Source organism: Pristis pectinata, chromosome 8, assembly GCF_009764475.1.
Source record: "Pristis pectinata isolate sPriPec2 chromosome 8, sPriPec2.1.pri, whole genome shotgun sequence".
Taxonomy (NCBI): Eukaryota; Metazoa; Chordata; class Chondrichthyes; order Rhinopristiformes; family Pristidae; genus Pristis; species Pristis pectinata.
Window position 1 is genome coordinate 66235716 of NC_067412.1, and position 17854 is coordinate 66253569.

The window sequence follows — 17854 nt, forward strand, 5'->3', positions numbered from 1 at the left end:
TCAGCTGTTACATGTGTATTGACGCATAGGAAACAGTTAAGCCTGGATTCATTACCAGGCATGTCCTCTGAATAAAAGCTACACCAGGCATACTGAATCTGTCCTACCTGGCTCCCAGGCTGCACATCAAGGTCCATGATCACATTAAGATACATCAGCAGTGCAACCAAGAAGGAATTTTTAAGACTTCTTTTAAGGAGTATTCCATTTCAATCAGTATTTCTAGTTCCTACTTTGATTTCATTATCTTTCATTCATATCCATACATTTTGTTCCAGTAGTAGTTCTGCTTATTCCCTTTTCACTATCCTGTACTATTTAATCTGTTTGAAAACTTCTACAGGCCTTCTAAACTCCTCCATGCAGAAGGCCCATTCAGCACCCTCTTGCTTCCCCTGTATTGTTTTCTCAGGCAGCTTTCATTGCCCTCCGTGTTGGTGTATTTCATTCTAGGCCACACCTTTTAACAGTTGACTCCTGATCTAAAACTGGTCCAGGAATCTGAAGCCTGCCCTTCTATACAAGGGACGAGAATATTCTGCTGTTTATATCCCCAGTAGTGGGAATATTCTTACTTTAATCCCTCCATGTCACCAATCCCCCAGGGCCCACCCAGACAGGTATCGTTATAATCCCCTTGATATGGGTACTAGGATCCCGTAATAGGCACCTCTTGTTCCATGAGTCCTCTCACTTTAAGTCTGTCTTTCATCTTCAGAACCTTACTCTCCCATTTGTTTATTCTGCCTCTTTAGGTGCTGTAGACTGGTTAATTTATTTGGAATATTCCTCAGATGACATTGGCCGGTTGCATCCTGCTGGCAGGATACTGCCAGGAAGCTGATTGCTAAAGACCACCAAACAAGTAAAGTGGGTGGGGGTCATGCTGGAGGCCAGAGGGTGGTCTGAAGTCTTACCCTGGCACTCTTGGGGAAAGTAAAAATAAAATTCAGATCCACATCAACCATGCATATGCCCTTCTCATTCTTGCACAAGCTAATGTACCCCACCATTAATAATCCTGAGACAGCTATACTTGAAGTCAATCAGCTTTTGTTGGGTTCTCGGGAAGGTACACATACAATTTATGAAATTATTACAGATTTCCTGTATGTATCTTTATCTGAAGCTATTAAATAGATGCTAAATCATATAAAAGTTATGCTTGATGTTAGATTTACATAAATACCTGTATACCATGAAGTCATTGCGCATCCTGACTAAATGGTGCCTTCTAGAACAATATATTACCATATCAGGTTGATTCCATTGGAGTTAAGACAGCTCAGGGACCAAGGCAGCTGATTTGATCCCTAGGCTTTGAGGCTAGAGATGATGGGAATGCATCCTGATGGTTAATTTGATTAGGCTTCAATGCTGAGGGGAACATAATCTTTCTTTCCTATTCTGATTCCAGTTTGAAGAGATCACTTTACAGATAATGAGTTATTTCCTATTTTATCGGTTCTGACATGAGCCCTGACTTTCAGCTGTCTCCCAATTTTCTAGACCTGCCTCATTACGTCCTCTATCTTGACACCCAGAATATGAAATATTTTGAATCCTACTACCAATGCATTCTTGAACATGTTTTTTCCTCCATTCCATAGTTTCCAAGGTGCCAGAAAATTACTATTGCTATGTTTTCTGTATTGAGTAAAATCTTGAATTCAGAAATTATTGCAATTGCTCTTGTGACTATCTGTTAGCACACTGAAGAAAACATAATCCTTCTGATAACACTGAAAACTAAAATTTCTGATTACCATTATTTTAACCCATGTTGGGTTAATGCCCATCACAAAATCTAGTCTGAAGCATGTCTTCACAGTCTGGACTCAATGACTTTGTCTAATGCAATTTCCGTCGCATATCCTTTGCTTTTGTCTCCAGGTTAATGAGGAGCCAGTAATTGAGGTCACACATTTCCTGGAGTGGATGCGATTGGAACCCCAGTCAATGGTCTGGCTGCCAGTCCTGCATCGTTTAGTAACTGCGGAAGCTGCAAAGCACCAAGCCAAATGTCACATCTGCAAACAATGCCCTATCAAAGGCTTCAGGTAAGTAAATACAATCAATTATCTTTTTAGTTAACTTTTCTTTTCATTAATCTAACCAGTTAGACAAAATTATATTAAATTTTCCTTCTCTTTACCCTGATGTCGACAAACCTTCTGAATATGGTGAAGAGAAATTTGTGATGCTCTGACTTATGACACTGTTCCTTAACACTGACTTGCACCTTTGAGTCTAGGCTAAATTAGTGAGCATAGCCATACATTCCAGCATTATAATAACTGGTTTGCCCACACAATACCATGAGTTTTAGGATTATTCACATTGTCTCATTACCTTCTCTCATTTAAAAAGATACCAGAGGATAGCCTATAACTTAAATTTAAAAAGGTAACTAAATTGGGCAACCTTACAATGGGCAAAACAGCATTTCTTACAGTGGTTCCTTTCCAGAGTTTCCAGAAGATGTTACACTGAAACATTTGCAGCAAAGTTCTTAAAGGGCTACTCACCCAATACTACACAAACCTTTCACACATCAGTTGTTAATTGTAACAATTTAAGCAAACCACGCTGGTTTGGTAGTTTTCAAACATGTATAAGCTTGGTACCAACAAAAAAGTTGGCTTCCAACTAAAGATACTGCTAATAGAAAACTGCTCTTGTGCTCCCACTCCCTGCAACTCTCGATCTTATGTTTCTCTTTGTTCCTTATTATTTGCCTTAACTTTGTATTTCTTCTCAACCTTACATGCACTCAGTTATAAAGAATGCCTAGCATGGAAATAGGTCACTGGGACCAACTGGTCTCCATCGGTGTTTATGCTACATGATGGCCTTCTCCCATCTCTTTCACCTTACCCTATCAGCAAAACCTTCTGTTCCATTCAGAACTGATTTTCATTTGTTTTGTGTTTCATGTTTAATTCCTATTTCTGATTGGCTCTGAATTCTTATCTTTTCTGCTTCAGGTACCGCAGCCTGAAGCAGTTTAATGTTGACATCTGCCAAACATGTTTCTTGACAGGAAGGGCAAGCAAGGGTCACAAACTGCACTATCCCATCATGGAGTACTGCGCTCCTGTAAGTAACATTAAATGCAGGCCCTGTAATCCTATTTTCTTTCTACACACTCATAAAGAATCCTGTTCCTACCTGCACCACTGTCAATATCGATGTGTTATGACCATTCTTGGTGCTGCATCATGATCAAATCTCAAGTTTTTGTTTCCTAATTCCTCTCTTGTACTCATTCCTAATTTTAAGCAACTTTTGAATTAGTGATAAGACTGACATCAATATTAATAAAAGTCTTGGTAATGGACATAAAGTCTTGACATAAATTCTCAACTCAAATCCATCCTACAGACTGCAGGTTATTATGCGTCTTCATTAAGATCAAACTTTTTATACAGTATGTATTGTCCCTTTTTCCCTTGATCTCTCTTCACTATTCAGACAAGAGGCTGCCTAGACATTTTGGTCCAAGACACTAATAAAAGAATTGTTTTGGCTACAAGGAAGTGCAAAACAGTGCGTTGAAGATGATTTCTTTCCCCTCTATTCCTGTATATCCAAATTCCAAGGCACCCTGCACCACTTCCTAATATCACAGCTGAAACCTAGAAGTCAGATGTAAAAGGTTATGTCGTACAGTCATCCAGAGTGCCAACACATACCACAATTCTTCTGTGTTCTTGTCAACTTTAAAATGATGTCAGTTTTGTTCAATGTGTTTGTGTTCAGATGAATTGAATTGAGATTACTTCAAATAAATTTTACTCCAGACCCTTCTGGTCAGCAGAATAAACAATCCCACTGAATGATTCAATCCCACATCTCACAGATGAAATAAGTGTGCATTACATCAGCTGGCACCTAAATCTGTTTGCTTTTCCCCAAGACAACATCAGGAGAGAATGTGCGAGACTTTGCAAAAACATTGAAAAACAAGTTCCGAACCAAACAGTACTTCAGCAAACATCCACAGAGAGGTTACCTACCTGTCCAATCACTGATGGAGGGGGACAACATTGACACGTAAGTCAAACGATAATTTTTGCCTTAACCTTGAATTAAGGCTTTTGAATTATTTATTTCTTATACCAATGAAGAATAATTTTCTTTAAAACATTGTGTACAGTTGTTTTTTTCTACCTTTACAAGTCAATTTATTTAATTTTTCTTTTCCCCTTTCCTGGAAAATGCCAACAAATACTTGAGTGCAATTCCATGCATATTAGCAAGCCCCCGACTGGTTATTCTTCAAGTACGGACTTAGACCAAGGGATGCTGAAGTCAGATAAAATGACCCAAAATTCCACCTAGATCACTGGCCTGCTACATCTGTTCTCTGTCAGCATTCCCTGGCACAGACTTCCCAAAAGAAGCCACCTCTGGGCTGACTGGCAAGGCTTTGTTTCACCAGTTGTCAATCCCATTGAGCTGATTTGAGAGCCAACCCCCAGACTGAACAAACTATCAAAAAATTGAACAATTGTAAGTGTCTCCGACATTCACAAACTTTCAAAAACATCAAGCATTATTAGTAATTAAATATATTATTAAAACATATTTTGAAAAAAAACATTAAACAATTAAAATATTTTTTAAAACACTAGAAAGCATGTAATACAAACAAAAATAGTTTAAATTAACTCAATTAAATTTAAAAAATGTAAATGATGTGTAACTTATCTCTCCATTGAAATGAATGAATTCATTGGATTTGTGTCAAATTAAATCAGGTGTAGGTTCAGTGGGCAGATTATCCAACATAGGTACTGATAAGTTTGTACTCCATCACAGAATTCCATTGGGAGTCCAGTATTGGAAATAAACAGGAAATCCCCAGCAGCCCGATGAGCAAACTTCAAAAATTCTGCATTTATGCACACTTGGATCAGTGAAAAATGGCAGTGACTTTATTTTTAACCTTTATAAAGGATACCAGGATAGCTCATTTCTCAGCTGGGTGCTAATTTTGTAGTTCACAGGTGTTGGGGGCTTGAAGGATATAGCTAGTCAATTCTTTTTGATTTCTATTGGTGAAGAACTTTAAAGAGAGATGTGTGGATGTTTATGGAAGAGAAGATCACAGAAATGTTAAAGGATTGTAGAAAACTGTGTGACCAGACCCACTGATGTAGGGAACCATGACATATTCTTTACTTTGTACCATGTATCAACTTTACCCTAATGTGAGAAAAGCAACTTAACAATTTGCATAAAATCCAGCCTCAATTAATGTTAATGGTGTTGGTTTGAAAGGTAATGAGAAGTACACAGGAGTGCACTTTCTGAGGACACACTATCCAGTTTATGTATCAAAGGATATGCATTGCTAAATCCTCTGAGTTATCAAACACAGTGTGAGATATTGTGTAGTTTTGCATTTAAGGAACATTATGGACCAGCTATTGCCTTTGAAAAATCATTTACAATTGGCTTGTGTGTGTGTGTGTGTGTGTGTGTGTGTGTGTGTGTGTGTGTGTGTGTGTGTGTGTGTGTGTGTGTGTGTGTGTGAGAGAGAGAGGGTTTACATTATTTATATAGATATGTGTTCTTTTTATATTTCAGACCTGCCACATCTCCAATGTTGCCACATGCAGATACACATTCCAGGATTGAACACTATGCCAGCAGGTAGGTTAGGGGGAACAATGGCAAAATTCTTCATTGTAAATACAGTGCAAACTCAACATTTAGTATAACGCTTCTACTGACCGTATTTGGCATTATTTGTTTGGGATTTTTCTTTGACAAAGTCATCAGCACTCATAGAAATATATTACATTAATTCACTACTGTGTGTCTTGCTGACAATCATTTCAGTCAATGTTGCCAGGTCCCTAGGACTCAGGTGCTATGAATAGCCTTTTTATAATCTTTCTATTGCACTGTGCATCACTGCAGAGCATGCAAAGGAAAATAACAGGTAAGTCCAGGTTTACAGAACTAGTGGTTTGGGGTACAGTGTGGGGTGGGTGGTAGAGAGGCTCCATTAAATTATATATATATATCTCTCTCAGGGAAGCAGCACCATATTAAACTGAGTGACCAATGACAGACACACTTTGAATTAACATGCTTCCTCACTGCTCCAAATCAATGTAACACGTGTTGTTATGTGCATTTGCAACATGGAAAGTGGCACATCCATTCAAGCATAATTTGTGAAGAGAAATGTCTTGTCAAATTTCCAAGTTGAAGCAATTCAACCCAAAATATTGTGTTAGTGCATTTTAGGCCAGGAATCATCAACTTTTATGTGCTTGATGCAGAAAAATCTCAACCATCTTCCTGGGCATTAGAATTTACTTAAATGTTTTTAGCATTCAGAAGCTTTCACTGCTTTTGATATTTTTGACAGCCAGCTAAATTTTGCTACATGTGAAAGGTTTTGTTCAGCTGTTTTAAGATTGGTACTTAGTCTACTGATATTCTCATGACGTCATTTATGTCACAAAGAGCCTCACATGTGTTTATTGTAGATCAGAGGTGAACATGAGCAACTCACCATTGACCATACATTTTATGCAATCTTTTTTTTAAGAAGGGGTTTAAAATGCCCTGAGTGAGTCCTTTTTGTTAAGAGCACATCGATCCAGAAAGGTGATTGAAAAGATCTGAATCAATTAAGAGTACCATTCTGGGGTTCTTGATACAAAGCTGTCAATATGTGTTTCTAATGCACAATTTGTTCAGTAAAGTGATGTTTTCTTTGCTCCTTTGCAGGCTTGCAGAAATGGAAAGTAAAAACTGCTCGTTCTTCAGTGGCAGCCTCTCACCTGATGAAAGTGTGTAAGTATTTTAATATGATTTTTTTAACTCTCGCACACAGCATGCAAGCAATAAAAATACTCCAGTAAAGGAAATTGTAGTATTTGTATCACGTAACTTCTTGGAATCATTCTTGCCATTGTGATAAAAATCAAACAACATCAGCCACAATTTGAATGAAAAGCTTACATTTATATAGCACCTTACACATCTGCAGAATGGACCAATATATCTACAATTAAAATTCTTTTGGAAGTGGAACTCTTGCATTGTTGAAAGCACAGCAGTCAATTTGCACGCAGGAATATTCCACAAACATCAATGTGAAAACAACAAGATCATCTTCTTTCATCATGTTAGTTGAGGTTGGACGGAACGTTGCAGAATATTACTCCTTGTGGAAGAGTGAAATACACAGATAAAACTTACTGGCCCAAAGAATATCCACACTCATTTGGATAAATAGAAGTCCTCTAAGATAGATGAGTTTGAAAACTCTGATTGCATTTAAAGAGGTAGATAGGGACTTTATTGGATAAGAAGTGTGCACATATCATATGATAACAATATATTCCACTCTTGACATGAACAGTCACCTGTGAAGAATGCCACCTGAATGATGTACTAGGGGCTGCCAGTACATGTATTGCTGCACACTGCAACTATGTTGACAGATTTACGATGTAAATACAGCTACTTGGCAATCTGGGTGAATGAAACCCCCACAGAAGAATAAAACTGCAGTTTAACTAACTGCAGCCTAGACCTTGATTCAGTAACTAAAAAAGGTCCAATATCCACACAGTTCAAATCTTGGAAATTCAGTGAAGAATATTTGGATTCTCAAATCCACATAGAAGTATGACTACTGTAGTGCATTAAGGCTTGCTAGTGTTCAATTCAGTTTCCTATTTCTACATTAATAACACAGCAGCTGTAAGAGACAGGGTTTCATTCTTGAGAACTGCTCGGAACCCGAACTATGCTTCAGTCGGAAATGAACAAAACCGGTGGGTGGGAGATGATCACAGAAACAGCTGTGACAAGAGAGGGAGCAGGCACGGGAAGAGCAGCCCCCAGCCTGCTTCACTGACTCTGTGAGTGAGCAAATGAGCCTTCTCAGTGCCCCCAGTTCTGCTCAGCTCGACCCAATACTCGATTGTTGCGGCTCAGGGGTGGGGGGGGGGGGACAGAGAAGGCATACAGAATTGCCCCATTCCAACTCAGAAGCTGCCTGCAGCCCCACAGCAGCCAGCAAATCCATCCCCACCTCGTTCCATCCTGCCCGTCTCATTTGCTCGTTTGTACATATGGAGTGTCCTTAAGTTGGGCATTAGTACCTGGGGAGGACCTGTACATCTCCTCCTCAACATTCACTACTAGTTCAATATGTGTACAAAGAATATTTGCAGCAAAGCTTCACCTCTTAGTTTGTGACCTTTTCACATGATGTCATTTTCATGTGAGTCTAGCACCATGCAAAGGTCAAATGCAGAGTTACCTGCCAGTTACTGTGCATCCAACAACGAAAAATATCTGTCTTGTCCCTTTGTATTCCAGTACAATTCTTCTGAGAATTTCTGTCCTGTCATAAAACATAGGGTCAAGTTGAGAACAAATCAATACTTGTTAGTTGTCTCTAGTCACACCCTGTTACACAGCTATCAGAAAAAAGCAACATGATATACTTTGTGAAGAAAATTCAAATGTCTTTACACCCATGTACTGTATATAGATGTGCCCAAATTAATCCTGAACAGATTTATTAGTGCATTATTTTTGATTGTTTTAAATGAAAAGAAATGTAACACCCAGGTAGTTCCCTATAGAGATAAAGACAGCTATGATTGATTTATGAAACACTCTTTATGTAAATACAGCGATGATGAGCAGTTGGTGGTTCAGTATTTCAGCCCTGAGACAGATCAAGACTCTCCTCAAAATCCATCTCACAGTCCAAACCAGCTCTTGGGTACTCTGGACACTGAAGAGAAGACAGAACTTGAGGCCATTATCGGACATCTTGAAAATGAGAATAGGTACGACTAATTCCTGCCTTATTGTTGGTAATGATGTGTGGATCAAGGAAGAACAGGTACATAACTAACCTTGTCCAGTGCCATCATAAAGTAAAAACAAATAATTCTGGAAATAGTCAACAGGTTAGGCAGCATCTGTGGATAAAGGAACTTAATCCTTCAAATCAATAACCTTTCATCAGAAGGTCATCAACCTGAAACATTATTTCAGAAGGTCATCAATCTGCTTCTCTCTTAGTAGATGCTGCCTGACTGGTGAATATTTCCTCTTTTTTTCTTTTAATGTCCGATTTCTGTGGTTGTTGTTTTTCATACAATGCAGTCAGCTTGTGGTCTAAAATATGAGCTATGCTTTTAAAGCAAACTCTTCAGAAGAACTGGGACATATAGTAAATTTACCTTTGGGTCTTGGATCTCAATCTGACAGAAACTGATTAGATAGAAGGATAATATTTCTTTTCAGCTACAGCTGAGTCAACCAGTTTCCAAATACACACAGCTCCATACCACAAAGTTGACCATAAACGAGCATACACTATTAAGAAAATGCAACCTCACTCATAACTTGATGGCACAGTGAATGAGGAGATATAACCCATACAGAAGAGTTGACAGTGTGTGATGGAACAGTATAAGGGAGCATTATCTGAACTGGCAGTCCTTGATGCTGACACAATTAGAAAGCACATTCATAGTAGGTTCCTGGAATAGATTCATCTCAAATTCTGGCATGCAATATTTCATCCACTTACAACCACAGGTACACGAAAGTTATGTCTGTGGCAATATCCCACTCCATGAAGAGGCTCCATCAATGTAACAAAAATTGTTGTCTGGAATATCCACCCAACAACTTCTGCACTTAAGATGGAAGAAGGTCAAATCCCTGTGTGTTGTTACATTTCCTACCTACATAATAGAACTTTAAAAAATCAAATCAAATGCAAAGATTGAATTAATTCAATTAAAATTCTCCTAAGGATCTTGCAGGAAGAATATAGGCGACTGAAATGGCAGCACGAAGAAGCAGCATTATCCTCCTCTGTACAGGAGAGATCACCCAGCTCCCCTCTCAGCCCTCGGGACACAGAGCTTCTTGCTGAGGCACGGTTGCTCCGACAGCACAAATCCCGGCTGGAGACCAGGATGCAGATCTTGGAAGATCACAACAAGCAACTGGAATCTCAACTCCGGAGACTCCGGGAGTTGTTACTGCAGGTGAGAGAATCAAGACAGGTAGGAAATTGCAAGTGCAAAACTGTTACTTGCCAGTGCAACCATACAGTAAGATCCTGCTCCCCAAATGGGCAATCATTGGATTGTGATATATTAATTAGTTCATAAATATTGTGGTGTCTTTCACGTTCGTGTGGACTGATAATGAATACTGTGTTTACATTTTGGCAGTCTCGTTTTCTCTTCAATGAAAACAGCTTGGCACTTTGTTTGCTAAAAGTGGAAAATAATACTAATCATTCTGACTAACCATGCATATATAAAATCCAAATAACAAAAAAGTTCAGCAAGAAATAATAATTAAATCCTAATAGCAAAATATTAGCAAGAAATAATAATAAAACATTTTTATTTATCCTTGTTTCCCTAGAATTAAAGATCCATAAAAATAGATAGACTTGTGTTTAGAAAACAACTTTAACAGAGGATCTATTTTGTTACCTTTTAATGGCTTAAAACAGAATTTGGGTCACCCTAATATTCTTTGTGAAAGTGCCATAAAGATTGAATTGTGAGATGCAGAGAACTGTATTGTTGGCTCTCCCTGTATATCAGCAGCTCTATTGATCTATTGCAAGATTTAGACACACAACTGTGATCTCTGCAGCCAGTTCTTACAGAGTTTTACTACAACACAACTGGCATTCTTCTGGCTACATGGGAGCATGCCTCTTAATGAATGGATGCTGCAGTGATGGGGTTAGTGTGTGACTGCTCCCAGAGAGTCAGAAGGACCTGGATGGACAGGTGAAGAACAGTGCCTGCAAGAGGCATGTTCTTTTGCAGAGGGGTCATAGAAACCTTCCAATGATTTAGTCAGACATTTCAGCAGAACGTTGCCAGGGAAATTCCTGTAAGAGGTAATTTCACATGGACAAATGCCCATCCCTGCTCTGCCTGCTTCTGTGGTCTGAAGTAAAAATAGAATAAGTTTTCTCTGCTTGAGAATGGAGGTTAGGTGACCTCTCTAATGTAGTAAGCAGCAGCAAACTGTGAGATGTGAGAGAGATCTGCAGCTTGCAGTGATCCTAAGGCTAGGAAGCTGAGAGTGACCTCCACACACAAAGCAGTCCAAGCATATGTGTGAGGCTGTGTTTGTCACAAGAGGTCACAGATCTCAGTGGGGACAAAGAATGCAGTTTGACCATTCACCTTTGTGATAACATGCTTTCAGAGGAAACTAGTTTATTCTGTGACAAAATAAGAATTGTTGTTTTCAGACAAGTAAGCTTGAAAATTTGCTGTACAATGGTTTTTCTTGTTGCACTACTGTTCTTCTATTAGTGGAACTTTTACACTGGGGATAAAGATTCATGATCCACCAAAAATCCTGCCAAAACTCAGAAGTTGAATTCCCCAAGAGATGCTGAGGAACCCAGAAATGGTTGCAATATTTTTGTTTTCTGGGTTTAGGCCCATTTTTAACTGTAAGATTCTGTTTTGTTTGGAATGGTGCAAAGAAGTTTCTAGTGCTTAAATGTCCTTGTCAGAATAAATTAGATTACGACTAAAGTTGACTACTTTTGAAGTGTTGTCATTTTTGTAATCAGGACAAAGCAACAGCCAATCTGGGCATAGCACACTCCTACTAATTGCAGCAAGAATTAGTAGCCCTTTTTTTTAGTATTGTTGAGTGAGGAATAGATATCAACCAAGAGACCAGGGGTAACACCCTGCTCTTCTTCAAAATAGTGTCTGGAATCTTTTACATCCACCTGACAGGGCAGTGGAAGGCTGTTCTTAATACGTCTTCTGATATATAACACCTCCTAAGGTGCAGCACCCTTCAGTGTCAGCCCAGATTGTTGTGCTCTGCAGGCCCATTTAAACTGTATTTTCAACATGCTCGAGCAGCCTCTAAAAACTTCCCTCATTAAAGCTCTGCAGCAAAAGTGAAGATTTGTGAAGTTGTTGACAAAGTGTTTAAAATTAATTTTAAAAAAATAGATTTGACAATAAACCATAGAGTATGGATTAGTTGAGCACCATCAGCTAGTGGAGACTCAGATAGTGCCAATCTTGGAGTTCTGCAAAGATCTTTATAAAAATGTCATAGGAAGTATAAATTTTCTACTTTCCCAACATTGAGCAGGAAATAGTTTGAGGAATTTTTAACCAAATCGATTTTGATGGCTAGCGTTATATGAATATAAGTGAATGACAAATGGCAGAAGGTTGAAAAAAATATTTTGAGTTTTTCTCTTTGGGTTGGAAATTGGATGAGAGGACAGTGATGGTGCTGGTGTGGGTCACACTGACTCCCTCATCTCAGGTACACACCCTTTTAATTCCACCCCAGGCCTGACACTTCATCAAGCTCTGCTGGAGTGACATGGAGCAGGATTGGGAAATTGCTCTGGAGACCCACAGAAACCTTGACAAAATTCAAACCCACTTCTAACCAGAAATTTAAGTAATATTTTTGCACAAATAAGGAATCCAAATAGGGAGGCATGGTAACTTATATTCAGCATACTTTGTAACTCCATTGTGAGACTTTGTAATTAATAGTCTAGCACAAAGTTTCACAAGACAGCATTTATCAGAATTTCAAGATCAGTGATCAGCATGATCTAACTTTTCACCAGAGATTCTGAATCATAAAATTTACTCACTGTTTAATAAATATGTTAGCGACATAGAGTGGAAGAAAATCAATATCGCAACAACCTATGTTTATAATGTAGTAGCTGGCCGTCTAGTTTACACAGCATCAATCCTTACCAAGGTAACTAATTAGAATATCAACATTAGGCAATCAGGTATTGGAAAACAGCTCCATGCATCACTGGTGACTTTGCTGATCAATAGCTTGAGTGCCAGAGCCTACATGGTTTCATTAATCTTATAAATAATTTACTGCAATATTTTCAGTATGACTCATGACTCTCTCCTTGTATTTTACTCCATCATAGCCTTTCTGTGCGATATATGATCTGTGTCTAGAAGGTAACTCCAAGAAAGACCTGACAGAACTCACTCTCCAGTTCTTAGTTCTGCCTGCTGATGGAGCTTCTGTATATTCCATGAGCTCACAAATTTAATGTAGTAATGTGTATAATGGGTCTTTATCTGAAGATAGAATCCTGGACTTCTATGTGCTACGCTCAAGCTATCTGTCTTCTCTCCCTTGAGACTTCAAACTGAGCATTAAATGAGGCATCATATGATGCACATTGGTATTTAGGTGTTACTTTCCAAGGTTGCCTTCTGCTACAAACATTCAAAAAACAAGTTACTTATGAAAGATCAATGCAAACAGTGACAATTGGACTAATTGGCATAAGCTACGTCTTCATTAGTGTGACATTTAAAAGGGTTCTGCTTGAAATTTTAACTGTGTAATTCAAAAAATATGTGTTTGACCATGACATTTAACATTTACTCTGCTCTCCACCATATTGAGCTAATTATACTGACTATCTCCAAGATTACCATCTCATATCTTTTGTATCAGGGCAATCATAATTTTATCAAAATCTAGGCATATTTCTGATTTCAAAAGAATGAATGGTGTCAGTGTGAGGGAATGCAACATTGTTCTACTCTGAACTATGCTTGTATCAATCACCCCCAAGTTGGGTGCACTGATTTATGGTTTCAGAGCAAAGCTAAAGATTTATCTGTCAATGTTGGCCCCTCTGAATAAGGTCACTGAATTGAAATCTAGTTTCTTGAAGGTAGGTCAAGGCATATAAACCAAGAAACCTGGAACAGTGCAATAAGTCAGTAAATATAGTAATTTTTAGCCCATTAACTCTGCCCAGGCTCAGCTAAGTCATCCTCACTTAGATGTAAAATGCAGGAGAAGCTGTAAATAGTCATAAAATTGGATTTCTATGTTACAAGGTACCTGCAGTTACAAGACCTTGAGCCACCCAGGAATAGCAAATAAAACAAAATTGCGTCCATTTACTGTCATACTTAGTGTTAAGTGAGATATCAGGTTGCCATGGTGTAACAAAATTTCAACGGATATTTTTGGAATGTTTTCTGTGATCAAAAAGTCATTGATCACTTCCTCAGAGGTCGATGCCTGACGGTATTTCAATATTCTTTTTGTCTTACACTTATTAAATAAGGACATCTATGCTATTGTGTAATTTTAATTGAACATCAATTTCCTTACATTATTCCCTAACCAGATTTCCAACAAAGGCATCCGCATATGACATTCAAACAAAAATAATTCCTCGCATTCTTGGGGAATATTCACAAGATAAGTTTTATTGTGTCGTTGGAAAGTAGGCACTTCTAACACACAAACAGCTACACATACAAACACACACATGTCCACTCATATATCCACATATGTGCACATATGATATATATCACATTACCCCCATTGCTCTCTTGAACTTTCTTCTTACGTTACAACAAATATGTTTCTATTCTCTTCATCACCAAATCCACATTGTGTTGAATTCAATACTTGTTGCATATTCCTTATTCTTCAAGAGAATTTCAAAACCGCAGAACCCCAGATCTCCTGTGGATCCTACTTTCTTCTCAGCATTAACTCTTTGTTTACCCCATCTTCTCTCCTAACCTTTTCAACCTTGTTGCTTTCCAGCTATATGGGTCCTCAACAAGTTTTCATCAAATTGTGAGGTTAATCCAAATTAATGACCATCTGGTCTTGGTGCAGTATCCCACATACATATTGAGAGAGTGATCATGTCTTCTGCTTATTTTTGCTCCCCTTTATCACCTACTGCAACTTGTCAGTTATTCTACCTGTCCATTAAAATTTGGAATCATGGAAGGGTGATCCTAAAAGTAGCACCAAATAGCACAGCGCCATACACAATGCATCAGAGATCTGTCAGCAAATGAACATCTCAATAGGTATTCCTTAAACCTGTGGTTCCCAACCCTGGGATGCACAATCCTTTTGGCAGGGCAGGGCAGGGGTCCAGGAGGCTTTAATAATATTTAGGTAGTTGGAAAATTCACAAAAGAAGCAAAAATAAATGAAAATGTAGCTGGCATTCTAACTATCCAGTCTGTACATCTGCCAGTAATTCCTGGAAACCCTGGGACAACCCCAACTCCTTAAAAAAAACACCCTTTGACATCCTCAGGAATTTACACAAAGGCAAATATTTTATCAAATGTACACAAATGGGCTATTATTCAAGTAGGTCAGGAACCACTATTCCAAAGCACCAGAACTAAAGGTAACATACTTTTATCACACTGGTGAAAGTTTGGGGACATCTTCATATCTGATATTAACATAGTTATCTCTTTCAGTTATAATCTGAAAGTAGATGGCCAAATAGAAGGGCCTTGAAATGATATGAGGCTGCAAAGGTGACATCTGTTATTTAGAACATAGAACATACAACAGTAAAGCCCTTCAGCCCACAATGTTGTGCCGACATTTTATCCTACTCTAAGATCTATCTAACCATTCCTTCCCACATAGCCCTCCATTTTTCTATCGTTCATGTGCCTATCTAAGAGTCCCTAATGAACCTGCCTTCACCATCTGTGCCGGCAGTGCGTTCCACACACCCACCACTCTCTGTATAAAAACTTACCTCTGACATCCCCCCTATACCTTCCTCCAATCACCTTAAAATTATGCCCACTCATGTTAGCCATTTTCGCCCTGGGATAAAGTCTCTGACTATCCATCAATCTATGCCTCTTATCTTCTTGTACACCTCTATCAAGTCATCTATCATCCTCCTTCACTCCAAAGAGAACATCCGTAGCTCGCTTAACCTATCCTCATAAGATATGCTCTCCAATCCATGCAGCATCCTGGTAAATCTCCTCTGCACCCTCTCTAAAACTTCCATATCCTTCTTATAAAGAGGCGACCAGAACTGAACACAATACTCCAAGTGTGGTCTAACCAGAGTTTTATAGGGCTGCAACATTACTTCGCGACTCTTGAACTCAATACCCCAACTAATGAAGGCCAACACACCATATGCCTTATTAACAACTCTATCAACCTGCACGACAACCTTGAGGGAAGTATGGATGTGGACCCCAAGGTCCCTCTGTTCCTCCACACTACTGAGCCCTACCATTAACCTTGTATTCTTCCTTCAAATTCAATCTTCTAAAGTGTATCACTTCATAATTTTCCTGGTTGAACTCCATCTGCCACTTCTCAGCCCAGCTCTGCATCCTATCAATGTCCTGTTGTAACCTACAGCAATCTTCTACACTATCCACAACACCGTGTCATCTGCAAACTTACTAACCCACCTTTCCACATCCTCATCCAAGTCATTTATAAAAATTACAAAGAACAGGGGGCTCAGAACAGATCCCTGCGGAACACCACTGGTCACCAACCTCCAGAGAGCATACTCTCCATCTACAACCACCCTCTGTCTTCTATGGGCGAGCCAATTCTGAATCCACACAGCCAAGTTTCCCTGGATCCCATGCCTCCTGACTTTCTGAATAAGCCTTCCATAAGAAACCTTATCAAACACCTTACTAAAATCCATGTACACCACATCCACTACTCTATCTTCATCAATGTGCATCCTCAAAGAATTCAATCAGGCTCATGAGGCACAACCTGCCCCTCACAAAGCCATGCTGACTGTCCCTAATCAGCCTATGCTTCTCCAAATGCTCATAAATCCTGTCTCTAAGAATCTTCTCCAGTAATTTTCCCACCACTCAAGTAAGATTCACTGGTCTGTAATTCCCAGGGTTATCCCTACTCCCTTTCTTAAACAAAGGAACAACATTTGCCACCCTCCAATCATCTGGCACTATTTACTCCTGTGGCCAGTGAGGACACAAAGATCATCGCCAAAGGTGCAGCAATCTCTTCCCTCACTTCCCGTAATAACCTTGGATATATCCCATCCAGCCCCAGTGACTTATCTATCCTAATGTTTTTCAAAAGTTCCAGCACATCCTCTTTCTTCACATCGACATGCTCTAGCGTATCAGCCTCTTGTACGCCATCCTCACAATGTCAAGATCCCTCTCACTGGTGAATACTGAAGCAAAGTATTCATTAAGGATCTCCCCTACCTCTTCCGACTCCAGGCACATGTTTCCTCTTTTATCCCTGATCGGTCCTACCCCCACTCTGGTCATCCTCCTATTCTTCACATACGTGTAGAACGCCTTAGGGTTTTCCTTAATCCTACTCGCCAAGGACTTCTCATCACCCCTTCTAGCTCTCCTAAGTCCATTCTTAAGCTCCCTCCTGGCTACCTTGTAACTCTCCAGAGTCCTGTCTGATCCTTGTTTTCTAAACCTTAGGTAAGATCCTTTCTTCCTCTTGACACGATATTCTACATCTCTTGTCAACCATGGTTCCTTCACTCTACCATCTTTACCCTGCCTCAATGGGACAAACCTATTCAGAACTCCATGCAAGTACTCCCCAAACAACCTTCACATTTCCATTGTGTACTTTCCCAAGAACATCTGTTCCCAATATACCCCCCCCCAAGTTCCTGCCTAATAGCATCATAATTCCCCCTCCCCCAATTAAATACTTTCCCATATCATCTGCTCCTATCCATCTCCAAGGCTATGGTAAAGGTCAAGGAGTTATGAACACTATCTCCAAAATGCTCTCCCACCAAGAGATCTGAAACCTGATCAGACTCATTGCCTAGTACCAGGTCCAGTATGGCCTCTCCTCTAGTCAGCCTGTTCACATACTATGTCAGGAATGCTTCCTGGATAGTCCTAACAAACTCTGCCCCATCTATCCCCTTTACACTAAGGAGGTGTCAAACAATATTAGGGAAGTTGAAATCACCCATGACAACCTTTCCAAAATC

General features: G+C 39.3%; 1 protein-coding gene across 1 annotated transcript in view; it reads left to right on the forward strand.

Moving 5' to 3' along the window:
• The window catches only part of drp2 (dystrophin related protein 2), a 42573-nt gene extending 32124 nt beyond the window's left edge, over positions 1-10449 (forward strand). Inside the window, exons 13-20 of the mRNA XM_052022302.1 lie at positions 1894-2060; positions 2988-3099; positions 3920-4056; positions 5596-5661; positions 6754-6819; positions 8679-8837; positions 9818-10073; positions 10444-10449. Of these exons, the coding sequence (XP_051878262.1) occupies positions 1894-2060; positions 2988-3099; positions 3920-4056; positions 5596-5661; positions 6754-6819; positions 8679-8837; positions 9818-10073; positions 10444-10449 (969 nt within the window). The remainder of the gene's footprint in view (positions 1-1893; positions 2061-2987; positions 3100-3919; positions 4057-5595; positions 5662-6753; positions 6820-8678; positions 8838-9817; positions 10074-10443) is intronic.
• The last annotated feature ends 7405 nt before the right edge of the window (positions 10450-17854 follow it).